Raw genomic sequence first — 27,400 nt, forward strand, 5'->3', positions numbered from 1 at the left:
AAAGAAAAAAGAAAAACTAAATATCATAATTTCCCCCTTTTATTCATTGGGGACCATAAAAATATGATGATTCATCCAATCTTACATGCTAATTGAATTAAATGATAAATCCTGTACAAATAATTTCTCTACCCTACACAACTATGACCTGCGCTTATGTGCTCAGATCTTATTAGCTACTTTAACAGTTCAGTGCAACGTATAAATAAATAGCTTCTTCCTTTTTCTCATCCCCTGAGCTATATGATACACCATTTGTATGCATATTATTTATAGAGGCCCTCTTTCTCCCAAAAAGAAAAATTTTGTGTATATTTTATATATATTAGAGAACCATCTGTTTTTTTTTCCCCTCATATTGGTGCTCCCCAAAGAGGGTGTCATGACGAAATAAACTAACTAAATTCAGTTGGACTATTACGAATACCTTACTGCTCAATAGAACGAAGTTCCCAGTTACCTTCTCCATCAATAAGTCGGAGCTCTAATGAGTGGAATGGTATTAGAGCGGGTCTCTGTTAAAATATGAGAAGGAAACAGTTAGAGGAACTCAAATTTACACTTGTGTTGTTGAACAAGTTCTTTAGCCTTGAATACCACACAATAAAATGAACCTGAGTACATAATTCACTTAAGTTTTGACTAAATAGAGGTATCTTCGTATCTCCCATTCACGGTGCATCACATTCAAACTACACAATGTGGTATATTTATTAATAAAAATGAAAAACCACCAACCTGTGATGAAGTGACAACTGTTATGCCCATGCTCTTTGCAACCTTGTATAAGTGTTCTTCAACGTCTACACTAGTGGCACTGATTAAGAGGATGTAATTAGTTGTGATCATGCAATGCCAAAAACAGACATTTTCAACAAGAAAAAAAAAACAAAACAAAAATAACATAGAGAAGGGAGAAAATTGAAGTTGGCCAACATACTTGGTGCACTCATCCAGGATCCCAAAGTTTGGCTTGTGGAAAAACAAGCGTGCCTTAGAAGGACATAAGACAATTTTAATTAAGATAATCTGTATGCAGGTTCATAAAAGTTAATATTTAAGCTCACAGATTTAATAAATTGAGAGTCACTTACCATTCCTAACCTCTGCTGCTCCCCAAGGGATAGAATGTCTTCCCAATTCAAATTTGCATCCCAGCCACCTTCCTCCCTTTCCAAAAGATAATTTAACCGAACATGCTGTAGAATAGTTCCCAAATGCATATCCAAAACATTATCCACAGATGTTTCACCTGAAAGAACACAATGTTAGAGAAATAGAGATTCGTAATTAGAAAACTATAAAAATTTTCAACTTCTTAAGCCCCAGGGGGCAATAATTGAAAAGCACAAGTACATTCCTAAACATTAAAATTCAACTCTTTCCAGAATGGTTTTATGGCACTCAGCAAAAGTTTTCTAAACCATCAATATTGAGCAATAAACATCCATTTCAGAGCATCAGTCATAACAGAACTAATTTCCTGAACTAGTTTTTAACAGATGATCTTTTGAACAAAAATGGAAACAGTAACCATTCATTTGCTCCTTGGTATGATGGTACGATGAAAGTCAGTGATAAGAACTTCAGAACACGTTAAAAGAACATATCAGATGCTTCACATGCTCTAGTGATCAGTAATAAATTTTAAGTGAAAAGTACCAGAATTGTTCTTTAGAATCATTAGTACCTCAAATGATTTAAAATTACTTTTCTTATAATTTAGTAAATCATTTAGAAAATTGTTTAATTGTGGATAATCGTTTTCTCAAATATATTGCTTATTACACAATTTGAAATCATAATTTAACAAAGACGCCATGTGCATGTCCTACTTCATAAAAAATGACCTGTCACCATATTTGTACCCCATCATGTCTATGATTTTGTCAGCAATTTAGAGGCTCTCTACTTTGACATAAACAGAAAATTCACAAGAATTTCCAGCTACAAACATCCATAAGACAGAACTACATTACATTCCAAATGTCTTGTGGGCTTCTCCCTATACTCAAAACTTATATTCTCTTCCTTTCCATTTTTCCACATGAATGAAAAGATAATGAAGAGTCTGTCAAGATTAGTATTGAGGTTCTTACTATCAAATCATTAAATAGTGAATAATTGGTACCCATGCCATCATAGTGCTGTGTATTTTTCTTCAAATTCAGTAGTCCACTGATTTTTTTTTTAAAAAAAAAACTGAAACTTTATTTAACTACCCCGTAAGTATCTGAGACATCTAATAAGCATTGGCACAACCCTCACAAATGTCAAATATAAACAGTACCCCAAGCAAATATCCATATCAAATAGATGTGCATATGGTAGAGAATTCCAAATTCCAATGAGACAGACACTAATGCACAATAAACTAATAGTATTAGACTTCAACCATGTAAAAAAGCAAAGTGCAAATTCACAAGAAATTTACCTTTGGCATACAATTTTGATGACTTCATCTCTGCTTCTTCACGAGATAGGGGATATATTATTTGATCTCTGAGTGTTCCAAGGCATGTATAGGGACGCTGAGGAACATAAAAAATACCACAACCCCATTGGTCTTCCTTGGTGTTTTGTGATGGTTTAGTAAGTTTTCCACTTGCAATTGGCCAAAGACCTCTAAGAACTCTGAAAATTGAGCTTTTTCCACTCCCATTTGGGCCTTAAAAATTTGAAACCATTGTGAGACAAAAATAAAAGATAAGGAATAAACAAAAAAAGAAGAAAAAGAAATACTTCACTAACCGGTAACCAGCAGGCTTTTCTCCTGTAAAACATCACAAGTCAGCTTCTTTGCTAACATCTTCTGTGCTGGGGTAATGATATCCACCCTAGAGAAGGAAATAACATCTTCTGAGTGGAAGTCCCTCTTGTTGGTCGTTGATCCTCTAGTAACTGCAATTTTTCAGGAGAAGAAAAAGGGTACAACAATAGATTCTTCAGTTTTCCACAAGTAGAAATAGCAATGCCTAGTTTGAAATTAATAAGAGAAATAACATGGAAAGTTATTCCACCAGCCTGTCTCTCAATAATCACCAAAATATAGCATATGGAAAAAAAATGTAAAAATTTGGACGACAAAATCAGTACTGTTATTAATTTGTTCTAGATTAAAAAAAGAAAAAAAATCTGAGCTTGAAGGAATTAAGAATTGCATCATGGTTGTGAACTGAACCTTATTACACTCTAATACAAATTTTTTGTAACAAAAAACACTAACTGATGTGGGGAGTGCCCTAGTAGCCAGGGTTAATTCGTAGTTAAATATTTAAGTTTCATTCAATTTTTTAGTACTTCTTTTGATATGCCTTGAATTAGAAAAAATCTGAGCTTGAAGGAATTAAGAATTGCATCATGGTTGTGAACTGAACCTTATTACACTCTAATACAAATTTTTTGTAATAAAAAACACTAACTGATGTAGGGAGTGCCCTAGTAGCCAGGGTTAATTCGTAGTTAAATATTTAAGTTTCATTCAATTTTTTAGTACTTCTTTTGATATGCCTTGAATTAGCTATGTAGTTCTACGAACGACCTAGTACTAGGATCTCGCTAACCAGTCAGCGAGTTGGGGTCCAGGGGTGGCGCGCCATGGTACTGGTTCAAGGGCAATGCCCCCGGAAGCTCTTTAGTTTTTTGTAATTGAGTTGTTCACGATTTTGATTCTAGAGTTTAGAAAAGTGCAATATATAAACTCTTTAAGCTAGTGGCACCGTATTATACTATAAACATTCTCTCTAATAATATTTGTTCTCCCTCTATTCGTGGACGTAGCTAACACACTTTTAGTGAACCACGTATATCTGTATGTCGATCTTTACATCCTTCATATTGATTAATTATTGGTTTCGTAACAACTTTGTTTTCAGTTCTTCTATAAATAGGGAATCTATCTCTTTTACTAACCTTTGATCATAATAAAGATTCTTTGAATGAATTCCCCTTTGTCCCTTGCTACTCTACTAAGGCTCACATAATTTGTCACAATAGATTAGGTCAGAATACAATATAACATCCTTGACTTCTGGAATATAATTGTATAAGCCAATATGGCAACATTTATGATATAAAGACTTTCGTGATCTGAACTTGAAAAAGGAGGATGGTTGCAGTGAAGCTAGAATGGTTGGAAGATCACGTGAGAATCAGCTACAAAGCCTGATTTCCAAATGAGGCAATGATATGAAGGCGGGAGTCGACCTTGAATTGCTCAAAGAAGGCACAAGAACTTTGAATTTTTCCACACATGCAAATTTGTTGGCAAAAATTCTTTTATGGCTAATGTTTTTCATGAGACAAAAGTACGTAACTGATGATGAGATAGTTACCATTAATATACAGCTAAAATGAGTAATTTAAGTAACTATCAGCTCATTGAAAACTAAGTAGAAAGTAAAAAATTGAAATGAATTCAATTTGGTATTGTTTAACTACATAAACCAATAAGAGTCAGAATCCCAGAATACTAGCTGTGAGTTAAAAGAACATAAATATGATGAAATGAACACTAATTACTTTATCCATCAAAATAGTTACTTCAATTATTTCCTATGAAGTCTTTCGCTAAGTTTCAGTTAATTTATCGCCAAACTAGATATCAAAGGACATCATACGACATTTAAGTTATAAATCCTTATTAGAATAAAATAAAGTGACGGAAATCAAAATATTTTCCATAATCTAATTGAAGATGAGGTGTGAAAAATTTACCTGAATGCGCAGCATTCAAGAGCTCGTCAAGCTCAGATATTCTATTGATACCACCAGAGAGTTCAAGAAACTTTCTGTTTAATTCAAGAATGTCGCCAAAAGCTAAAAAGCTTTGAGATACAACAGATGCTAAAAATCGTAGTGCATGTGCCAGCTCACCTGAGAAAATTTTATGGTGAGAGAGACAGAAGTATGAGTTTAGTTTAATAATTAAATTCTAGATGATAGTCTCTACCTTGAGTGGAAGTCATGGCTCGATCACCTTGATGATCTAGGGCATATAACAAGCTCAAACCCCATGTCACATTGTGAGGTAATTGCTTTGTGATAAAATCATCTAATATGCCAAACAGCCATTTCTTCTTTAAATTTAACAAAGAATGGTCCACAAGCTTCTTAAATCTTGACTCAATCATCTGCAAAGTAAAAAGAAAAATAAGATTTAACACCGATCATGATCCAACTCATTCCATTCTGATTTGACAGAGTTGAAGTTTTTTAAGAAACAAACTTCATTTCATTAGGCAAAGAGAGAATGAAAAATAAGGGAGGAGATGAGATATTCCCACATACCAAGGGGTTACAGAAAAGAGGATTGATGATATTCAAATGAGTTACGATAATTAACACAAAAGCCTATTCTAAAACTAAAATTTCAAATAGCCCCTTTTTTCTACTATGATTCCACCATTCCATTTTAGCTATCAGTGAGTGTTCTTTTTGTAATTTCATAATCTTCAATAAGATACTTTTCCTTCGGTCAACAGAATCAACACAAGGCAAAGTTAACAAAACTTACAGCTTTTTCACGAGAACCACCACCAAAGAAAGCAACAGACTCAGCATGCGTACGAAGTCTTTCATGCATAAACCTGAGTTATCCATGATCTTGGAGTTACCAACTTGCAGCAGAACATTACAAACTAAAAATAAAATTGATAAACTACTTACCTAAATATTCCCTCAAGTTGCTGTTCTTGACTAGTTAGTTCACCAAAATCTGGAGCAGCTGTTCTTAGAAAACCCAGGCCTAGCAACATATAAGCATACAAAATGGCAACTCCTCTCCTACCTGTCAACATCTTCATTCTCCAAGTGAACCTTAAACCATAGCAGCAGAGAACAGAAAATTCTTAATTAACACAGTTATTTCCTATTAAACCTACTGTTGAAAGATTAAAAAAGGCCTAGAGAGCCCCATCTGACCCTTATTAATTCTGTTCATATTTAACAATAATATATAAATTTTAATTTATCAAATATGGTTACAAATAACAGTTTCCATCTTTTAAAATCAAATGTTGTTGGTTAGGTGATTATCATGTGAGATTAGTTCAAAATGTTTGGAAGCTAGCCCAAGCACTCATGGATAACAATAATACATCCATGTGTGAGTGTGTACACACATATATTAAAAGCACAATCACAATATTGTGACAACCAAGCTACGAGTTATGAAAGATCTTGTTCAACATTACCAGACAAACACATTAAAATAGACCTCAATCAATTAAACACGATACACATACACATGTATGTATAGTGGGGAAAGATGAAAACCATATAAATCCATACTCCTACCTATCTTAATCTTGCAGACCGTTTTTTTTCCCGGACTTCCCAAATCCACATTGAAAATTAGAAGAGTAAGTTGATAATTTCAAATGGTCATCTACAACGCCTTCTTGAGAACTTGAGAGATTAGATTAGGCCTAGAAAACCTGTTTGACCTTTACTATTGAACAATAGAGTTCAGTTTTGTACATGTGTAAATACTTCCTTTTACACGGATAATGGGTTTCCTTTTTTTCTTCTACCTATTACAAGTTACCAAATGAAATTAACCTGAAATTTCTTTGAAGACGTTTATACTCTGTTTAACCAAAGAATGTCAACAGACGAATACAAAGTCCTAAACAAACTGAGAAATACAAAGTCCTCATTTTTTCTACTCCACAACTAAACTTCACTTACCAAAGAATATCAACCGAAGGTTTCACCATCCCAGTAACTAGCCCAGACAGGTCTGCTGTCAACTTCTCAAGATCATTTGTTAATCTCTGATCGGCATCAATACTTTTATTAGACATATAAAAGACCTACAAGAAGCAATAACTCATGTTAGACAATTAGAGATAGTTTTTATGGTTGGATTTATGTTCTAAAACTCGTAGTTTGTAATTCAAAATCATATTCTATTCAATGAAGTTGTTATTGAGAAATTATTAACGAAATTGAATATTATAATCTTAAATCCAATAAATTAAGATTTCAAGGCTATCTTGAGTAAACTTGAACTTGATGTAGAGACATAAACATAAATCAAGTTCGAGTATATACCCTAAATGGTCTATAGCATATGAATAAGGTTGGACGCCTTATTCTAGGGACACTATAGATGCGGTCCGCTTTGTAGTTAGTACAAACGATGTGATCCTGAATCGTTCATGTAAAGACATGAAAATGGGGGCATCCAATGTCCTATGTAAAGAGTTTGCACAAGATTGAACCATGAAATAGTCACTTTTACGTTCTAACACTGTTTACTGTATAAAAATGACTATTTCGATTATACGTGACCTTTGGATGCCGTCCGCTTTTCCACTTGAATGCCAATTGAAGGTGCTACTGCCATGAATGCTTCTAATCACTTGACACCAAAGTGAATTTTGTTCCACTAAGAATCGTCATACCCACTTACCCAATAAGGGCAGATTCTTATGCTTCAGCTGACCCAAACTGAGGTTCCTCCATCTTTGTATGATTTAATGACAACATTCCATTTTGCTAAGTGGTTTAGCTTACCTCCCTTGTTTCCTTCCCAAAAAAACTTCCTCTTGATTCTTTCCAAAGAGCTTAGGACGGATTCTAGCATGAGGAAAACAGACATATAATAGGTGAGGAAACTGGATAGAACTGATTCAAATAATGTAATCCTCCCACCCATAGAGAGGTTGTACTTTCTCAATTTATCCAGCTTTCCTTGGACTTTATCAAGAACAGGCTACCAGAACAGAGCACTTTTTGGGTAACCTCCCAAAGGAAGGCCCAGATAAGTGAAGGGGAGGCTTTCCACGTTGCAGATTAAATTGTTGGTTGTTGAAAGAATCTTGCTGTCCTAAATATTGATACAAAAAATGGATGATTTCTCCCAATTGATCTTTTGACCGAAACACCATTCAAAAATTGATAATGTTTTCCTAAGGTTTTTCATCAACACCTTATCAAATTTACAAAACAATAAAGTATCGCCCGCAAATTGAAGGATAGATATGTGAATCTTGTCTTTTCCAACTACAAAGCCTTCAAACATTTCTTTCTCATAAAGTTTGGAGAAGAGATTACTCAATACTTCACTAACCAAAAGAAATAGGAAAGGAGAAAGAGGATCTCCTTGCCTAAGACCCCTTGAAGTTGAAATTCTTCCTCTTGGCCTACCATTGATGAAGACCGAATATTTAGGATTCTTGATACAACCCATTATCCACAAGATCCATTTTGTGTCGAAGTTCTTCTTTCTCACTACTTTTTCTAAAAATTTCCAATCCACTCTATCAAATGCCTTTTCAAGATTTCCTCAAATTCGATTTGTTCTTCTTTCATTGTTATTGTATTTGAACGAAGATTCTATCATCAATAAAGTTCTATTGATTCAAACACATCTTAGTGTTCCATCACATTCCTATTAAGGGAAATTACCAAAAAAATGAACCACCAGTCAATAGACTCTCAGATGCTGAGTTTAGGGCAAGGCTTCACAAGGGTCTTTATTTCAAGTGTAATGAAAAATATTCACAAGGTCACCGATGCAAAATAAAAGAAAAAAGGGAACTGATGCTCTTCATCCTTAATGAAGAAGAAAGTACAGAGGAAGGAACTTCGGAGGGAAATACAGAGGAAGTTGTTGAACTGAAGCAGTTGGATATTACAGAAGGGACTGAAATTGAGCTCAATATTACAGAAGGGACTGAAATGGAAATCAAAAGAATTATAGGATTTTCGTCCAAGGGAACCATGAAACTGAAAGACACGGTGAAGGGAAAGGAAGTAGTGGTATCGATTGATAGCGGGGCCACACACAACTTTATACATCAGACTTTGGTAGAGGAAAAGCATATAGTAATTGAGAAGGGCACCCATTTTGGGGTCACCATTGGCAATGGCACACGTGCAAAGGAAAGGGGCTGTGTAAGAGGGTTGAGCTGAGGCTGAATGAGATGACTATAGTGGCTGATTTCTTGGCAGTGGAACTAGGAAGTGTGGATGTGGTTGGATATTATAGGTTGACTGGCCACCCCTAACCATGACGTTTTGGGTGGGAGAGAAACAAATTATCTTAAAGGGAGATCCTTCCCTCATTAAGGTTGAGTGTTCCTTGAAAACATTAGAAAAAACTTGGAAGAAGGAGGATCAAGGGTTTCTTTTGAAGTTACAACACTATGAAATAGAAGTGGAAGATGATTATGAGAAGGAACAAGGAATAAAAGGGGATGAGGAAGACCTGCCCATGATCAAGGCCCTATTGAGACAGTATGTCACCCAAGAGAGCCATTGATCACCACACCATGACTCTAGCTTAACAAAGACCCATCAATGTGTGCCCATGTAATATGGACATGTACAGAAGGAAGACATTGAGAAGCTGGTGATAGAAATTCTTAAAGCAGGGGTGATCAAACCCGGTCACAGTACATACTCAAGCCCGGTACGGTTAGTTAAGAAAAAATATGGGAGATGGAGATTCTGCGTGGACTACAAGAAATTGAACCAAATGACCACTTTTGATAAATTTCCCATTCCGTTTATTGAGGAATTGTTAGATGAACTGCACGAAGCAACGGTATTTTCAAAGCTGGACTTGAAATCTGGGTATCATCAAATCAGAATGAGGGAGGAGGACATCAAGAAGACTGCCTTTCGAAAGCACAAGGGCCATTACGAATTTTTGGTAATGTTTTTTGACCTCACTAATGCCCCTGCTACTTTTCAATCTCTCATGAACCAGGTATCTAAGCCATTCTTAAGACGTCGTGTGTATAGTGCGGATATAACTGAACATGAGAAACACCTTGGGATGGTTTTTGCAGTTTTGAGAGATAATCAACTCTTTCCCAATAAAAGGAAACGTGTAATAGCATACTCTCAGATTCAGTACTTAGGGCATCAGATCTTTAAAAAAGGGGTGGAAGCGGATAAGGAAAAAACTAGAAGTATGGTAAATTGGCCTCAACATAGGGATGTAACATGGCAGAGGGGATTCTTAGGGCTAACCGGATATTAAAAGAGATTTGTAAAAGGGTATGGAGAGATTGCTGCACCATTAACCAAACTATTGCAAATGAATTCTTTTAAGTGGAATGAAGAAGCGACACAACCTTTGAGAGCCTAAAGTTAGCAATGACAACTATTTTGATGTTGGCCTTACCTGATTGGTCGCCTCCTTTTATTATTGAAATGAATGCATCTGGAACTGGTTGAGGAGTTGTATTAACTCAAAACGGTGACCTGGTTGATTCTTCAGTTGGAAGTTATCCCCAAGAGCTCAAACTAAGTCAATATATGAAAGAGAGCTGATGGTGGTAGTGCTTTCTGTGCAAAAGTGGAGACATTATCTCTTGGGAAGAAAATTCACCATCATTTCAGACCAGAAGGCTTTAAAGCTCTTATTGAAACAGAGGGAGGTTCAACCACAGTTCCAAAAGTAGCTGACTAAACTACTTGGTTATGACTTTGAGATACTTTACCAACCTGGACTTCAAAATAAGGCTGCGGACGCCCTATCTAGGATGGAACAGCCACCAGAACTGAACTCTATGGCTACGCAGGGAATTGTTGATATGGAAATGGTCGGAAAAGAAGTGGGAAAGGATGATGAGCTCCAAAAAATCATTGATAACTTGAAGAAGAATCTAGAGGAAGACAGCAAATATCAATGAGAGAATGGAAGGCTGTTGTTTAAGATAAGAGTGGTTCTCTCAAAAACATCCTCACTCATACCGAATTTGTTACAAACCTTTCATTACTCAATTTTAGGTCATTCCGGATTCCTAAGAACTTACAAAAGAATTAGTGGAGAGTTGCATTGGAAAGGAATGAAAGCAGATGCTAAGAGGTATATGGAGTAGTGTGATACATGTCAAAGGAAAAAATTAGAAGCCACCAAACCAGCAGGAGTGTTACAGTCTATTCCATTCCAGACAGAATTTAGGAAGACTGGTCTATGGACATTATAGAGGGGTTACTTATGGCCTGGCGGTGTTAATGACATTATGGTAGTTGTTGGCAGACTAAGTAAATATGCCTACTTTATTACTTTAAAACACCCCTTTTCAGCTAAACAGGTGGTTGTTGTCTTTATTGATAGGGTGGTAGGAAAGCATGCCATCCAAAGTCTATCACCGATAGAGATAAGATTTTTCTTAGCCATTTTTGGAAGGAACTGTTTGCCACCATGGGTAAGATCTTGAAAAGAATCACAGCTTTTCATCCTCAAATGGATGGACAAACAGAAAGAGTGAATAGATGCCTCAAAACTTATTTGAGATGTTTTTGTAACAAGCAACCGCACAAATGGGACAAATTCATTCAGTGGGCTAAGCTGTAGTACAATACTACTTTCTATGCCTCCATAAAAACCACCCCCTTCCAGGCAGTCTATGGCAGGTCCCCCTGTTATCTTTATGGACAACGAAAGACTCCTAACAATGAAGTAGAATCACTGTTGAAGGAAAGGGACTTGGCTATTAATGCCCTAAAGGAAAATTTATGTGTAGCTCATAATAGAATGAAGAAGATGGTTGACCTTAAACGAAGAAAACTCAAATTCAGAGTGGGAGAAGAAGTGTACTTGAAATTGAGACCCTATAGGCAGCGCTCATTGGCTCAGAAGAGATGTGAAAAGCTTGCACCTAAGTATTACTGCCCCTACAGAATCATAGAAGAAATGGGTGAAGTAGCCTATAGATTACAACTGCCCGGAAGCTGCCATCCATAATATCTTCCATGTATCCCAACTGAAACTAAAGTTGGGGAAACATCAAGAGGTGCAGCACCAACACCCCATCCTGACAGAAGAGTTTGAATTACAGTATGGCCAGAAACAGTGATGGGTGTTTGCTGGAACCAAGAGTTGGGAGCAAAGGAATGGCTGATTAAGTGGAACGGATTGCCCAAAAGTGAAGTAACTTGGGAGTGGGTGTATCAAATGAACTAGCAGTTACCTACTTTTCACCAACAAGGTGAATTTAGAGCCAAGGGGTATGTAAGGGCCCCTATCATTCACACATATAAGAGGAGGGGTAAGAAGGTAACTACACAGGCAAGTAATGATGAAGGAATAATTTGATAGTGATCATGCAGGTAGGGCCCACGGGGACAAAAGATAGGGAATGCTATATATAGGTCTTTATTGGAATCGAGTAGCTAGGTCATTTTTATTCCATCTTTTGGGTGTAAAGGTTGCATAGCCTGAAGGTTTCTCCAGCTCATTGTAAAGGAGTTGGGTATGTTTTCTTGCTGTTCTTTTCTTTATTATCATAATTGTGCCTATTGTTGTTATCCTTTTGGCTTATATATATATAATCACCAGAGCTCTCTGTTTAGCCTTTTAGTTGGGATATTTTTGGTTAATCATGTTAGTATCCCAACAAAACCCCCAATAAGCCAATAAACCCCATACCTTGTAAAATGCATTGTTCATCATGTAACTTTTCAGCAAATGCTTTGTCAATCGAATCCTCCAACCAAGGGCTAGCCTTGCAGTGAAATGCCTGTTCAATAAAGGGATATCAGTCACTAAATTTGAATTAAAAAATAAAATTCAAAAAATTAGATTTTATTTTCTTAGATAAGAAACTACAAAAGAAATTCTGAATGGAAAAGACAACATATAAGAGTTTCTTGCAATTGTATTTATGGAAACATACAACAAAGTTGCGTCCATTGAATAGAATAATAAAATTGGATAAATTCACATGGCCATCAAATTGACCCTTGGTGTTGTAATATGTTGGACATTGATAAACAAATATGCTCCAGCTTCTAAAGCAATGTTATATCATATATTTTATTGTGTTATCACAAAAATATCCCAATCAAGAAACTAAAATCTTCATCTGATGTCCCAGGGGGCAGGAATCTACAAATTACTTGTCTTATATTATAAATTTATATTATATTAGTATAGGCTCCGATGTTTCCTCAAACCTTTCTTACATTTTGTTACACATTACCATCTATCCTGGGCATACTCTTCACGAGAGTGGTTGCCTATGATCACATGCCTGGACCTTCAATCATATTATATTTCAACAAAACTAAGCGTATGATTCTCCCCAACCTATTTGGCTATAAAATTGTACTATAGGGAAGCAAGTAGTCATCAAACCAAGGAAACATAAAACTAACAGATGCCTGAGCATGTGAACATCGCACATGATCAAAAAAATGAATGAATAAATAAGATATTGGAGGAGATATCTGCAAAGCCAAATGAATAAGAAAATTAGCAGAGCAAAGGGCAGAAGATCTTTATTAAAATATTTTCATCATAGAATTCAGGTTTTTGTGGTTTGCTACAAAAATTCAGGTTTTTGTGGTCTGCTACAAGGAATCCGAAATCACCTTAGAGAAGGAGCAATAAATGCATTAGCTGCACTTTGCAGGACACTCACTCCAATCAACCGAATAAAGGATGCCTTATCCTGCTCCAAAACATACTTTACCGTGGTTCCTGTGGAAATTTATTCCTCTCCAATGAAATGGGCAATTTTATAACATAATCCATGTTTCAGAAATGGCATTCAAATTTACCATTTAATGAGGCAATGCGATCTGAAATCCATGTTCTAGATAAAACAAGAAAACCAACAGCCAGCAGCTGTGCTCCCTGTTTATCAAATAATGTGGGCACCTGTAGGATAAGCAGATCGATGATGAGTAATGCTAAAAATACACAATATCAAAAAAATAGAGAAGTAATCAAATAACAGAGGCAATAAGGACAATAGAGACTGATATATAATTTCTTTTTTATGAAGTCAACAACTTTTATTGAGAAAAAAATAAAAGAATACACGAGCATAAAAAAGAAACCAGCCCAACAAGCCACCACTTACGAAAAGAACCAACTAAGTAAAATATTGTCTATGGAATAGTTACAAAATTTCTTCGAAACCGAAGCCCAAAGCGACACATGATATCTAATCAAAGACCAAATCTCACTAAAATCCCTCTCTCCCCCGAAACACCCTCTCATTCCTCACCCTAGATGTCCCAAATGATCACGCACACCCCAGCAAGCCATAAAAAAGACCCTTTTTCTTTGAAAGGCGGTTGGAGGAGGAACTTCTCAATCGTCGCACTAATGCTACATAAACCAGCAAAGCTAACATCGAACTCCTGAAGGAAGGAGCACCACACAACCCTCGCAAACTGGCAATCCCAAAAAAGATAATCAAGATCTTCCTCCACCTTCCGACACATCATGCAACAAAACGGCCCGACAAGCAATGCTCTTCTCTAAACAAGCCTATCAACAGTATTAACCCAACCGAGCAAGACTTGCCAGATAAAGAACCAAACTTTCTTATGAACCTTAGTCTTCCACAGCACACCAAAAATCGACTCTATATGGGAAGTGGGATCCAACAACAGACTAAACATAGACTTACCAGAGAAGCCTCGACTAGGATTAGGATTCCGAACACGAACATCTCTTCTCCCTTCTCTAAAAGAGCAACCCTCAAGCAAGGAAAGAAGAGAAGTCACCTTTGTCATCTCCCAATTGGTCAAATTATGACGAAAGCGAAAGACACGGAATTCTCAAATATCACCAAAATATCCTAGTACAATTTTTTAAAGAGGATAAATGATACAGATGCCGAAAAATCTAACAGAGGGGATTCTTCCCCACGCATTGATCCTCCCAGATGTAAGTATCTTTGCCATCTCCCACAAAACAGCAAGAAAACCAAGAAAAAGAAGAGTGCTCGAAAGTGATATCCATCTGAGGATTGTGGAAAGTGCCTTTAACCCCTAAAGTCGTTACTTAAAAGGATGGGGATCATGTTTGCTCACAACAATTGTATGCCAAAGAGAATTGAATACCAAATATAAGTGCCAAAGCTACTTTACCCACAAAGTTCTGTTTCAGCCACTCCCAAGAATGAGAGGTAATATACCGGAATGACGGACTTAACCGAAGTTAATATGCCAGCTTTAAAAAAGAACCCATTCTTCCACACCGCCAATCTTTAATGGATTTTCTCGCAAATAGGGTTCCTAAAAGGATACAAATCTCAGATTACCCCTTAAAGGAAGCCCCATATAAGAAGGGAGAGAACCCACCTCACAATCAAAAACCTCAGCCCATCTCTAAATCTTAGCCTGTTCAGAATTAATACCAAAGATAGTGCACTTGCCTCTACTGATTTTCAGCCCCAACATCTCTTCAAAGAACTCAACCATATGATTGATGGTGTGGAAGGACTCCTCTTTTCCGTAACAGAATAACAATGTATCGTCAGCAAATTGGAGGTGTGATAAAACTACTCCATCTCTACCAATCTTAAAAGACTCGATAATGTTCCCTTCAACCCCTTTGTTTATCATCCGACGTAACACATCCACCACAAATACGAAGGAAAACAGGGACAGTGCATCCCTAATCTAAGACCCCTAAAAGATTGAATCGAAACTTTGGGGTTCCATTGATGAGGATGGAATACTTAACATTCCTAACACACCCCACATCCACATTCTCCATTTATAACCAAAACCTTTCCTCATCATAACCCTATCCAGGAAATTTCCACATGCTTTCTCAAAGTCATTTTTTATCAAAACCCCCTCCAAATTCTTCCATCTATACTCCTCAATAGATTCATTAGCTATCAGAGCTTGGTCCAAAATCTCCCTTCCAGACAAAGAGGTCTAAAACAGGAGTAAAGTCCTTAAGGGGGCGTTTGGAGGAAGGAAAGAAATATGGAAAATGGGAAATTACGAAAAGGAAAGGATTATTATAATCCTTGTTTGGGAGATGGAATAAGTGGGGGATTGAGATAATCCTTGTTTGGGGAAATGAATAAGTAGGAAGGATTATGAGGGGATAATGATAATCCTTGTTTGGGGGAAGGAACAAGTGGGAAGGATTATGACAGAGAAAAGATTATTATTTCTTTTTTAAAAAAATTGTATTACAATACAAAAATATTTGTAATTTACCAAAATTTGAAATTTTTATCAAAAAACATGTTCCATTAGTTTTCGTAAATATGATGTCAATTTTGAATGCTTTGTACGCAAGCTTTCCATGCCAATAAATTAATTTATGCGTTACGTGCGAAAGAAATTATATCTATTCTTTTTAAGATGTTGTAAATGCAATATCGGGAAATTTTATTATTTCTTTTTTTTAATCTGTACTCTTGTATTTTTTTTTTTTTTTTGTTTAAATTCGTATTATAGATCAAATACACAAATATTCGTATTTTTAATATACCGAAATTTGAAATTTTTATCGAAAAATATGTTTCATTAGTTTTCGTAAATACGTGTTAATTTTGAACGTTTTGAACTCAAGCTTTCCATACCAATAAATTTATTGATGTGTTATGTGCGAAAAAAATTATATCTATTTTTTAAAATTGATGTTGTAAGTGCAATATCGGGAAATTGCACATAGTTAACAATCAATTTAAACAAACGACGACGAACATAATAGCATTGAAACGAAATGAAATATGAAAAAAAAAAATTATTCGAAATGCAGTTAACTAGTGAACGTCAATTACATCATACATCAAAGTAATGCAAAATAATTTTTTTAAAAAAAAACAATGGAAACCAAAACAAAAACAGGTCATGCGATTCAACAAGACAGAAAATCACGTGATATTTGAGTTAGAATTTATGGTTTTGATGAATTAAAATTAATTAAATATTTGTGGGTTGAATATTTAATTAATTATTGGATTTGGATTTTTAGTACCGTTGAATTTGAATTTAATTAAATATTTTTGGGTGTTTATTTAATTAAATTGAAGAGTGTAATTTTGTTAGAAATTTGATAATTATATGTACATGTGGATATAAATATATAATTGTTTGGAAAAATGAAAAGATAATTATATTTGTTAAAATATAATTATTAAGGAAACAATATTTATATTTTGGATAAAGAGACAAGTTTGATGTGATTGGAAAATTATTTATAGAAGAAAGAGAATGATTGAGAGTAGGAAAGAGGGGGTTTGAGAGGAAGTAAAAGAAGGATTAAGAAGGAATAAGGGGGGAATAAACTTATTCCTCCCCCCCCCCCCCCAAACGTCGAAACAACTTCCTTTCCTTTCCTCTACCTCCCCCAAACAGCCCCTAAGCGATTAGCAAGAACTTTAGTCAAAATCTTGTAGACGCTAGCAATGAAACTAATAGGCCGAAACTCTTTCACCCTGTTAGCATTCCTTTTTAGGAATCAAGCAGACTAAGGTTTCAATCATCAAACTCTTCAGAATCCCTCTTTCAAAAAATTCCTTGAAAACCCCATTCAATTCTCCTTAAAGAACGTCATAGAGAACCCATCTGCTCCTGAAAACTTGTTACCATCACAGCTGAAGACAACTTTTTTAATCTCGTCTAATGAGAATGGGGCCACCAAATCATCATCCTCCTTAAAGAATATAGACCACCCGTCAATGCCTTCCACGAACAACATATCCGACACCGAAGACTATAGAGATTAGAGAAAGAATTAGAATTTCCTCCTCAATCTCCTTACTATCTCTAGTGCTAACCCCATTGTCTAAAACAAGGAAGACCAATATGATTCTTGTTCCTCCTTCCATAGCCATCCTATGGAAGAAACCCGAGTTACAATCACCATTGTTAGCGGACTTGGACCTCAAACGCACAGTTTAGTGAGGTGTTTCCCTCAATTTACACTGGTGCTAGCTCTGAAAGTCTCTCAGTGAGAAATTTTTGGTCTTTCCAAGAGGATGCGTGGAACCTGAATTTTAGAGACAGGTTTTTTATAGGGAGATAGATGAGTGGATCACCTCTTAGAAGTCAGAAGACCTTCGGAAGAGGATGATCAAATTTGTGAGGTGACTGAAAAATCTGGCTATTTCATGTATACTTATTCCCCTTTCATTTGTTTTATGGACGGTTTTATCTACTGCTGTCTTTGGGTTTATGTAAATCGTAGTAACCTTTTGGTCATTTTAATCTTTATTAGATCTCCAATTGGAGAGCCCTGATGTAACTCAACCATGGGTGTTTGGAGGTTCGACTCCTTTATTTCATCCAACGTTGTTAACTTGCGAAATGGAACATGAACTGAAATGGCATTTTGGTGTACCATGTATCAAAATAAATCGAGTATCATAAGTTACAATTTGGAAAATGTCAACTCCTTCCTTTTACAGATACTAGATTGCCAAAAACCTAAATCAACCTTCAGACAACACAAAATCTAAATCAGGATGATTTCCTCTAAACTGCCCAAAACCTAATTCTATGCTCCCTGAGGACCAGCCAAAATTAAAACTCTGCATCTTTGAACCACATAGAAGTAGAACCCAAATTTAAGCTCCTTACCCCTCCCTGTTGGACAACCTTGGGACAAGATCTCTCTCATATACCTTAGTTTACCCCTCTTGTTGAACCTTGGGACAGGATCCCTCTCAAATACCTTAGTTCTTAATAGGCTCTACTGTTTTTCCTTCTGCCTTTATCATATGTTTTCTGAAGTTTACATTTTTTAATGTGCTCTTGATGCAGTGAAAGTTGAGTTGATCCAATTTTTATATTATATTTTACTAGTCCAAGTAGTTTGCAGTGATGTGATTGTTTATTTACTGTTCTATTAGTTATTTGAGTACAGTTGGCTGTTATTTTTAACTTAAGTTACTAGTTGGGCAGTTGGAAGCATGTTTATATAAATGGGAGTTTTGCTATTTCAGCCTTATGAGAGACTAACCAATATTTTGATCAGTGCAGCAATTCTCAGTGGCAATATTCTGGGAATTCCTTCAAGTTGAGGAACAATTGGACGAGTAGCAATACTTTCTGCAGGAGGTGAGGTTGCTATCACCCTTGGATTGTATGATCCTGCATCTGACTTGGAGAAACTAGATGCCTAAACAACAACCAAAACAAAAAGAAGAATCAGGAGTTTTTTCCATGCAGCAACAATATATGGAGAAAACAATATAAACCAAAAGAACACAAAGTTCTAACAGCTTTTCAACCTTCTCAAGACTGGAAAATGCTTGCTGGACTACAACTGCATCACTTTGACGGTCAGTCTTAGGTCTCGTCGAATTGATCACTCCCTCCGGAATCTCCTCCCTGGGTTATCAAGGAAGTAGAATGAATAAATGCATGCAGTTTTCACATTTAACAGAAAGTTGACAGTGCGGGACTGCTGAAATCTAACCGTTTATAATGAACACTCCAACCTCCTTCCCCATCCAAGGATAGGACCACATCATGGAAAGCAACCAAGGCTGGGCGGTGCGAGATTGTAATGCATGATGTTCCCATATCTCTAACTTTAGAGCAAAATCGTTCTTCCATATCAGTTGTGACAGCACTAGTGCATTCATCGAGAATTGCAAACTTGGGCTTATGATAAAACAATCTGGCCATCCCCAGCCTTTGCTGCTCTCCTAGAGAGAGTTCTTCACCCCAGTTTATCTCTTTTTCAGGGGGGTAACGGTCCAGCAAATATTCAAGGTCAACCTTTTATAGAAAGGAACAGATTTCCAACACATTCAAATCCCAAAAGTAATGTAATGACCACTAACCTTGAAAATTAAAACAAGAGAAATACCACAAGGAGAAACTAACATTTTTTAATAATTCTGCCATTCCATCACGTGTGAGTGGTTCAACTTCTTGATGTGCAGTTAGTGGGTAAATTAACTGGTCCCTAAGGGTTCCAACAGCAGTATAAGGTCTCTGAGGAACATAGAAAATTTCCTTGTTCAGATCAGAGCCAACCCCAGGTTTAACAATATGGCCAGAAATCAGAGGCCAAAGGCCACCTAAAACTCGAAAAAGGGAGCTCTTCCCACTACCATTTGGACCTTCAGCACAAAATAACAAGTTTCGTTAGTCCAAATAACATTCACAGCAGTGTCTGAAAATATTTCGCATCTGGATAATATTTCTGAACATATATAGTAGCAATAAAGCATCATGTAACTATTAGATTTAAGGTTTCTATCCTCCCACCCCATTCTGAACACCAAAGGGAAAAATAAAAAGAATGAACGAGCCACTGAATCTATTGAGTTTATGAGGAAACTGACAATAGGAAAATGGGTAAATAATCAACACCAAGCAAGATGACACCGGATGGAGGGAGTACCTGTAATTAAAAGATTAGATCCTGGTTTAACCTTAAGAGTCAAATTATCCACCAATACATTACCACTGGGAGTGACTACCTGGTAGCAAATTGAATGTTAAGATGGAATGTGAAGTGAATCTGTATGCGGAGTTAATCTAGCTAATTCAGCATACAGTTTACCTTAACTCCTTTAAACTCAATATAATCTGCTTCACTAAAGCAACTCATACCACCAGTTGCTGGCTGAGAAGATTCAACGCTCAACTCTCTGGACACAATCATTAACTCGTGAATCCGTCTAGCATAACCACTGCAATAATAAAGAAAATGAAAGAGAATGAAACCAAATAAATAAATAAATAACTTGAGAATTACAAGGGCATACTTCTAATAACTACTTTCATCTATAGATTCATTGCCCATGTCATGCAAAGACTGCTTGTGCTTGTTTTAAGGCTAACAAGTAACAACTACTTACTTCAACAACTAGAAACAGTAGTATCCACAAAAAATATTTATCACCAAATAATACCTGAGACGATTGAGACGTCTTGAACTAATAGATAGTGTTCCAAGAGACTGAAATAATGAGATTATAACACTGGTATGGTATCTAAGGTTGCTCAACATTTCTGCTCGCCCTAAAGTTGAAGAGTCAGGTCTGAGATGACCAGAAAAGAAAGGCTCGATAATCAAAATGACAGCAAAAGTGGCACCAAAATACTTCACTAAGAAGTCCTGAATCATGCCAAACCACCAATGTTCATGAAGAACAATTTTCAAATGCTCAACGAGGGTATTAAACTTTTGAAGAATATGAAATTCTTCTCTTCTTTCTCCACCATAAAAGGCTATGCTCTCAGAATGGGTTCTTAAACGAGATTGCAGTTGACGGTACTCTCCTTCAAATTGTTGTTCTTTAGACATTAGTTTCCCAAACGGAGGAGAAAATTTTCGGATCAAGGTTCCAGATACTGCTACATAGCCCTGCAGAGTAGTAGCATCGTTTTTCAGTTTGACTACTTGTGTTAAAAAAAATTGACTAACTCTACAATGAAAAGCATTATCATATGAAAAAGAATCAAGAAAATTGAAAGAGATTACCAGTATCCATAGAACATATTTTGGGCTAGCATAAGAACAAAGGCGCCAAGTATAGAGCAGACCATCAACCACTGCTGTTAAATCATCCTGTACAAGGTCACTCAACTCTGAACAAAACCGAGGTATATCACTTGCAATTCGTTGTTCAGGATTGGTCACTCGACCATCAACATGTGATATTTTGTAGTACGACATATTCTGAAACACAAGAAAAAAAATATTTACAATTAATTCAGCTACCATAAAAGGCAACCCATTTAGAACCTAGATTTTATAGTATCTCATCAATGTAAAATAGACAAGCCTTGGAAACAACATTTCTATCATCACAACCCAAGATAAGATGAGAAAAAACAGTCTTTTTGTAACTCCAATCACAACCCTCCAGAAGTTTCATTTGTATCATAATTTCCCTATCTAAAAAAGTGGGGGTGGGGGGGGGGAAGAGAGAGAGGAGGGCAGACCAACTCAAGATAATCAGAGAACAGTATAGATGGAGAGACCAAAGTTTTTAGTTATGAAGTTTTTCAATATATAGACTAGTTTTTCTTAAAAAGGAAACCGCCTCATTTATTAATAAATCAACAATGGGACAAAAGTTCATAGTACAAGAGGATTATACAATGAGCATCCAAACCAAGGATTAGAAGGTACAGGCATCTCAACTAGGTTGACACCCCTTAGCACCCTATCAGATCCATACATGATAAAAAGGCGAAACAACTAAGAATGTCCAAGTGTGGGGCTAACCACAGCCAATACAACTCAAAGAACATTTGAAACAACTAGTCAATATAAAGACTAGTTTGGAGGATGCTTTTATGATTTCTATTCCTCAGGTTTAGATAAAACCACAACATCCCTTCCCTTTGACAATTTTCTTCTACTTTAATGAAGCAGATGAATTTTTTTTAAAAAAATCCCTTTGTTAAGAGCTACAAATAAAGATACTAATATAGAAAGACATTAACATAACGTACATGACTGTCTATAAAATCTACAGAAATTAATATAAAGAGTAAACATTTGATTAATAGCACAAAGCGGTAGCCAGAAGTACCTTAAAATAGTGAGTGTGAATGAGTCGTGTTAAAATTTTTCTGAAATGTATACTTAAGATGCCAGTCACGTATTTTGAAGTAGAGTGAAGAGTTGAGAGAAGGAAACATAAGAGCAGATTCTCTGAAATCAAACGTAAGAATAATGGAACACGTCGTAGAAATGCTGCACGGAAAAGAAATCCTTGAACTTTTGCTAGTCTATTGCTCAGAGCAGTTCGTAATACCTGCATGGGTGATTAATACAAGTATGAACACATAAAACCACCAAAGAGCAACTCGTCACATGGTATACATAACTCTACGATAATTTACCAATGAGAAAGAAAAGGAAGAATAAGAAAAAAACAGATTGACAATATATCAATCAGACTCATCACATCACTTGATATATATAGCTTGCACTTACCACTATACCCAGTAAAGATAACAAATCCCTGGCACCCTTATTGCCCATCTTAGACAACAAAATAGCGGCAAGTGCATGAAGTGACTTCAGTCCCCCACTCTTCTGCGTGCTTTTCTTGATCCTGCCACCTTCTGTTGCCAGATTCGTAGATCTTTCGTCGTTATTATCAAGCCCATTGTAATGATTAAAAGATGGAGACTTTTCATTGCTGCTTCGTGATCGCAAATATGCAGCAGTCCCACCAACAAGAACAACACCAGTGGCAAATAGCAAAGTTTTCCTATCAAGAAGAATGACAATTCATTCATCGCTTACCCAATCCCAAAATTCAAATATAACTATGGCTAGGAGGATTGACCAAGTGAATAAATTCCATAATAAGTAACGAGTTGGGGTTGATACATATAAATTATAAAATGCCATGTGCATCATTGAAAGGAGAGTGGATATTGATTATCAACTCCAAACATCAAAAAAGATATCACAGTATTATCAAATTTTCTAAACTAAAAAGTAACAAAAACTTGCCGGTTTGTAACCAGATTATTAAATAATCTAATGCACAGAAGCAAAGATTTGCCTTAAACTTCATCAACATATTAATTACAAGTTTACTACTTGAACATTCAAGTTTGTGTTGGAAAGGGTTTCTCAACGTTAGAAAGTGTCTAAAAGGTCCTCAAACTTTCAATTTTGTGTCTAATAAGTTTTTGAGTTTTAGAAAATATCTACTAAGTCCCTAGATGTTAATATTTTTGTATAATAGGCCCTTATCATAATTTTAAAAAATTATCATTATTATTTTTTGAAAAAAAAACAAAACAAAACAACTCTTTTCATTGAAGAGGTAAAAGGAAACTAGTCCCTTTTGTGGTGCATTTGGAAAGAAAAAATAGTAGAATTTTTTAAGATAGCTATAATTCTTTTGATTCTTTTTGGACTGTGTTGCAACACACAGCTTCTTAGTGGAGTACGAATTACACCAAACACTTTTGTAATCATAGCCTTTTAATGATATTCAACAATTGGAAGGCCATCATTTTTTAGTTTCTTCATGGAAGGGCCCTCTTGTCCCTTAGGTTGTTTTTTTTTGTTATATGAATACACATGTTTCTTATCAAAAAAAAAGATCCATTAGATTCAAAATTGAATTTTATGCATAATAGGACTGCTAAACTTTCAATTCTGTGCCTACTAGTCCATAAATTTTTTAAAATGTCAAACAGATTGAGAAACTAGTTGGACACAAGATTTCCAATTCAACACAAAATTGAAAATATAAGGACCTATTTCTTTGAGAAGGAAGCGGTCTTTTTCTTTTTTTTCAAAAGAAGACAAGTTTCTTTATTATTAATAAACTCAAAGTACAAGAGAATTATACAGTGAGAATAATAGAAAAGTCTAAAAATTGGGGGAGAGAGAGGATCAGCAGGTGCACCTGAACATCTCAACTAGGTTGACACCCCCTTAGCACCCTCATCATATCCAAAGTACAAGAACAGTACTACATGTAATGACCAAAGTAACAATATAAAGCTACCTATGATAGACAGAAGCAAAGCTGAAAAGTAATAACTCAACAGTAGAAATACATATTAAAGCCCTTCAAAACTACAAAACAAAGAGATAAAAGCTCAAAGTACAAGAGGATTATACAATGAGCAAAGGAACCAAAGATCAGAAGGTGCACCCGGAGATCTCAACTAGGTTGACACCCCTTAGCACCCTCATCAAATTCAAAACAAATTAAAGTACAAAGATAATGTCCACAAAAGGACCTATCAGACATTTTTAAAGTTCGTGATGCAAGTTCAAGGGCTAAACTTGGACCTCAATTACATATTAAAAACTGATACTGTGGTGCTTAGGAAGCATACTACAAAATTCCAGCAAGCATTTGATGTATTGACACCAAAAATTTCCTGGAATCAATCAGATATATTCTAGTGAATTGGACCCGTAATTTAACATGCTAAATATTCCTATAAAAAAATGCTTATATTGATTACTACGGCATCTGGGAAGCATACTACAGAAGTTCCAACAGGTTTAATATAGTTGGAATTTGTAAATCCGTAATTGTCAAATATTTTTTAAAATCATCTAGATTCTTTTCCATAATTGTAAGAGGACTTTGACCTAAACTGCACATTTTCAACCAGAAAAATAATTTTATTCCCTCAAAATTCAGAAAATGGCTTGACATCAAGAATTTCTTGGAATCAACATGATACATTCCTAGTCATATAATTCACGTTCAACCTTCACCTCCACCTACAACATACATATAACGATATTTTGAAATCTAGGCCTTCATCTCATTGTTTTTCCAGTTGAAATCTTGAAATAGTGGAACTCTTAGCCACACATTTTAACAAATACATTCGGTAAAACATCTGCACACATTTTAAGAAACAAATTCCATACAAATAAGTTTTCTTTTCTCAAAGATAAGAGAATGAGCAAATACCATATAAGAGCAAACAAAAGAACAGAACCTATTGAAAAACTAAAATTAGTGAAGTCTACTCAGATGAAATGTATCCACAATACAAGGTAGTAGTGAAACCAGTGATACCTCCTTGAAGCAAGAATATTGTGGCGATGCTTGGTTAAATGCAACAACTGAAGAGATGGCATCTTTTACAATCAACCTCCCTCCACTGAAGAGCTGTCAACAATGGAAATATCTTCTAAACTTAAAAATAAGAAGAATCAAATTCAACAATAAAATGATTTCCACAAAATGACTTAGAAAGCCAGACCTATTCAACATATGAAGCTGATAAGTATATTGATAAAAAGTGACTATAGGCCAAGAGAGAGAATCCCAACAAAACCAAGAGGTTGAAGGAGCCTCAGTTGACTATGATTTGCATTGGGTCAAAAGAGAGAAAAAATCTTAAAGAGAGAGAAGCAAGAATTCCATAGGTAGAAAATTTACTACATACAAATGACCATTTGTGGCAGAAAATGTCAGGAACAATATCCTTTTTAGTTAATCATGACTCGTGAGTATTTGAGTCGCTTGCACACATCTCAACCAGAATACTTGACCCTCCAACGTTTAGCATCAGGAATCTTGTAAAGTCTTATGTTCTAATTAAGTTGGCCAATGTGATTTGAACCCATGAATTGTAGACATTAAGATTTTTAGTATGCTTCATTGATCACTGAATTAATCAGTGGGGGTTAAGTGTTATAGACAATCTCATGAGACTTTTTTCTTTCCTCCTTTTTTATATGAAACAAGCAATGGTCTCACAGTACATGCAAAAGCCATATTTGGAGGAATATGACAGCATGGAAGATGGACCATACATGGCAAATATATATCTTTTGAAAAAACAAGAAACAATTTCTCATTGATGCAATGAAAAGGATTAAATGGTTAGGGCATGCAAACTCTCACATGAAGAGACAAGGAAAAGAAAAAACTAAGCCCAAATCACGACCAATTGTGTTCTTTTCTCCTTATAACTCAAGGATGTAGATGGAACAGATCCTGTTCAAGTAAGGCCATATCATTGCCAATTGTGTTGTCTCCCTTTTCTCCAGGTTTTCTCTAGCTTTTCATATTATTCCTCTCTTAGTTTAGTTTTCTTTTTCTCTTTTTGTGTATGGTATGGAAGGCACTGTGTACTACAATTTCAATCTTTAGAATAAATCCAAACCATAAAGTTTAGGACAAATAGGGCAAATTTTATAAAAGACTGGCACTGAGAAGATGTTTCACTTCTATAAATGCTTTGACCGATTACACATGTTGGATTAGGCTTTCCTTTTGAACTAATCAGCTCAACAAACTGACTAAAAACTTCTCAAGAGGAGAACAATAAGATAAGAATGAGACTTGAACTAGAACTACCCACTGGAATACCATCCAAAATTTCTAATGACATCAAACACTGGAGATTAGTTCATAACAAAAAGGAAAATGATAAATTCATAGTCCTTACTCGAACCACCCTCCCTCCTCATTCACAATATAAATATCCGAGACCAGATACCTCATGGATAGAGTAAGAGTAAAATCCTCAAGATTATACAAACATGTTTGGAATTAAATGGTGCATATGAATAAGGCAAGACTAAAATCACACCCCAAAACGCTTACATACAACTAAGTCAGGTCTCCCACAAACTAAATTTGGATTTGGACATATGTATGAGATTCGTTGGTCGAACCTTTGGCAAACAAGTACAGTTAAACTTTGATAACATATCCACTAGTTGTAGTTATGAGAAACTCAAACTCTCTATCCATCTCACAGCCTTCTCCGCATCAAACCAAATGAAATCCTTCCTTCATTCCTTCCATCCGATGGCCTCAGTGTGTAACGTCTAACATATACATACAGGCTCATACATATATAACTCCAAATCAAAGAAAGCAAGAGCTGAACTTACCACCGAAATTTCTGGTATCCTTCTACGGCGGAAGTAGCCGACAAATCTCAAAGCGAGTTAGCGGTAGGCGATTTCTTTGGCAATCCGTAGTAATCCTAACCTTAGCTGCTTGTTCTGGCACCTATTAGCTTCTGCATCAACATTTGATTGTTCCATCGTCATCCCTCAATTTCATCCTAAAGAACTCCCCACCATTTCTGCCTCAGAAGTATTGCTTCTCAAGATTCTTAGACCCCTTACCGTAATGGCTTCAACTAGTTCGGTTTGCTCCAACTCCCTTTAAAATTGGGTTTTCTTCTCCATATCAAACTAGATTTTCACAACCAAAAACAAAACAAACATTTTATATAT

The 27,400-nt window shown here is 35.8% G+C and overlaps 1 protein-coding gene across 1 annotated transcript; it reads right to left on the bottom strand.

Annotated features, from left to right (window-relative positions):
• Positions 1-27,400, bottom strand: LOC101219705 (ABC transporter D family member 1). The gene is made up of 26 exons (XM_011655055.2): positions 27,050-27,400; positions 25,218-25,310; positions 22,640-22,919; positions 22,233-22,457; positions 21,173-21,370; positions 20,601-21,055; positions 20,249-20,378; positions 20,087-20,165; positions 19,564-19,802; positions 19,151-19,455; positions 18,963-19,062; positions 18,692-18,850; positions 13,528-13,627; positions 13,339-13,447; positions 12,395-12,485; positions 6,691-6,815; positions 5,668-5,817; positions 5,516-5,588; positions 4,952-5,132; positions 4,717-4,875; positions 2,752-2,901; positions 2,435-2,668; positions 1,095-1,252; positions 941-993; positions 739-817; positions 1-515 (listed from the first exon to the last, which is right to left on the bottom strand). The coding sequence occupies exons 2-26, from the start codon at positions 25,277-25,279 to the stop codon at positions 429-431; spliced, it is 3,981 nt and encodes a 1,326-aa protein (XP_011653357.1). The 5' UTR covers positions 25,280-25,310; positions 27,050-27,400; the 3' UTR covers positions 1-428.

This window comes from Cucumis sativus, chromosome 4 (genome assembly GCF_000004075.3).
Source record: "Cucumis sativus cultivar 9930 chromosome 4, Cucumber_9930_V3, whole genome shotgun sequence".
Classification (NCBI taxonomy): Eukaryota; Viridiplantae; Streptophyta; class Magnoliopsida; order Cucurbitales; family Cucurbitaceae; genus Cucumis; species Cucumis sativus.

What these genes read in the sequence shown, in the direction of transcription:
- LOC101219705 (XM_011655055.2), bottom strand. Translation starts at nt 25,279, where the DNA reads ATGCCATCTCTTCAGTTGTTGCATTTAACCAAGCATCGCCACAATATT. An exon ending in TTTATTGCTCCTTCTCTAAG is followed by an intron (nt 12,486 to 13,338) that starts GTGATTTCGGAT and finishes TTTATTGAACAG; the next exon opens with GCATTTCACTGCAAGGCTAG. An exon ending in GAAAAGCCTGCTGGTTACCG is followed by an intron (nt 2,669 to 2,751) that starts GTTAGTGAAGTA and finishes CAAATTTTTAAG; the next exon opens with GCCCAAATGGGAGTGGAAAA.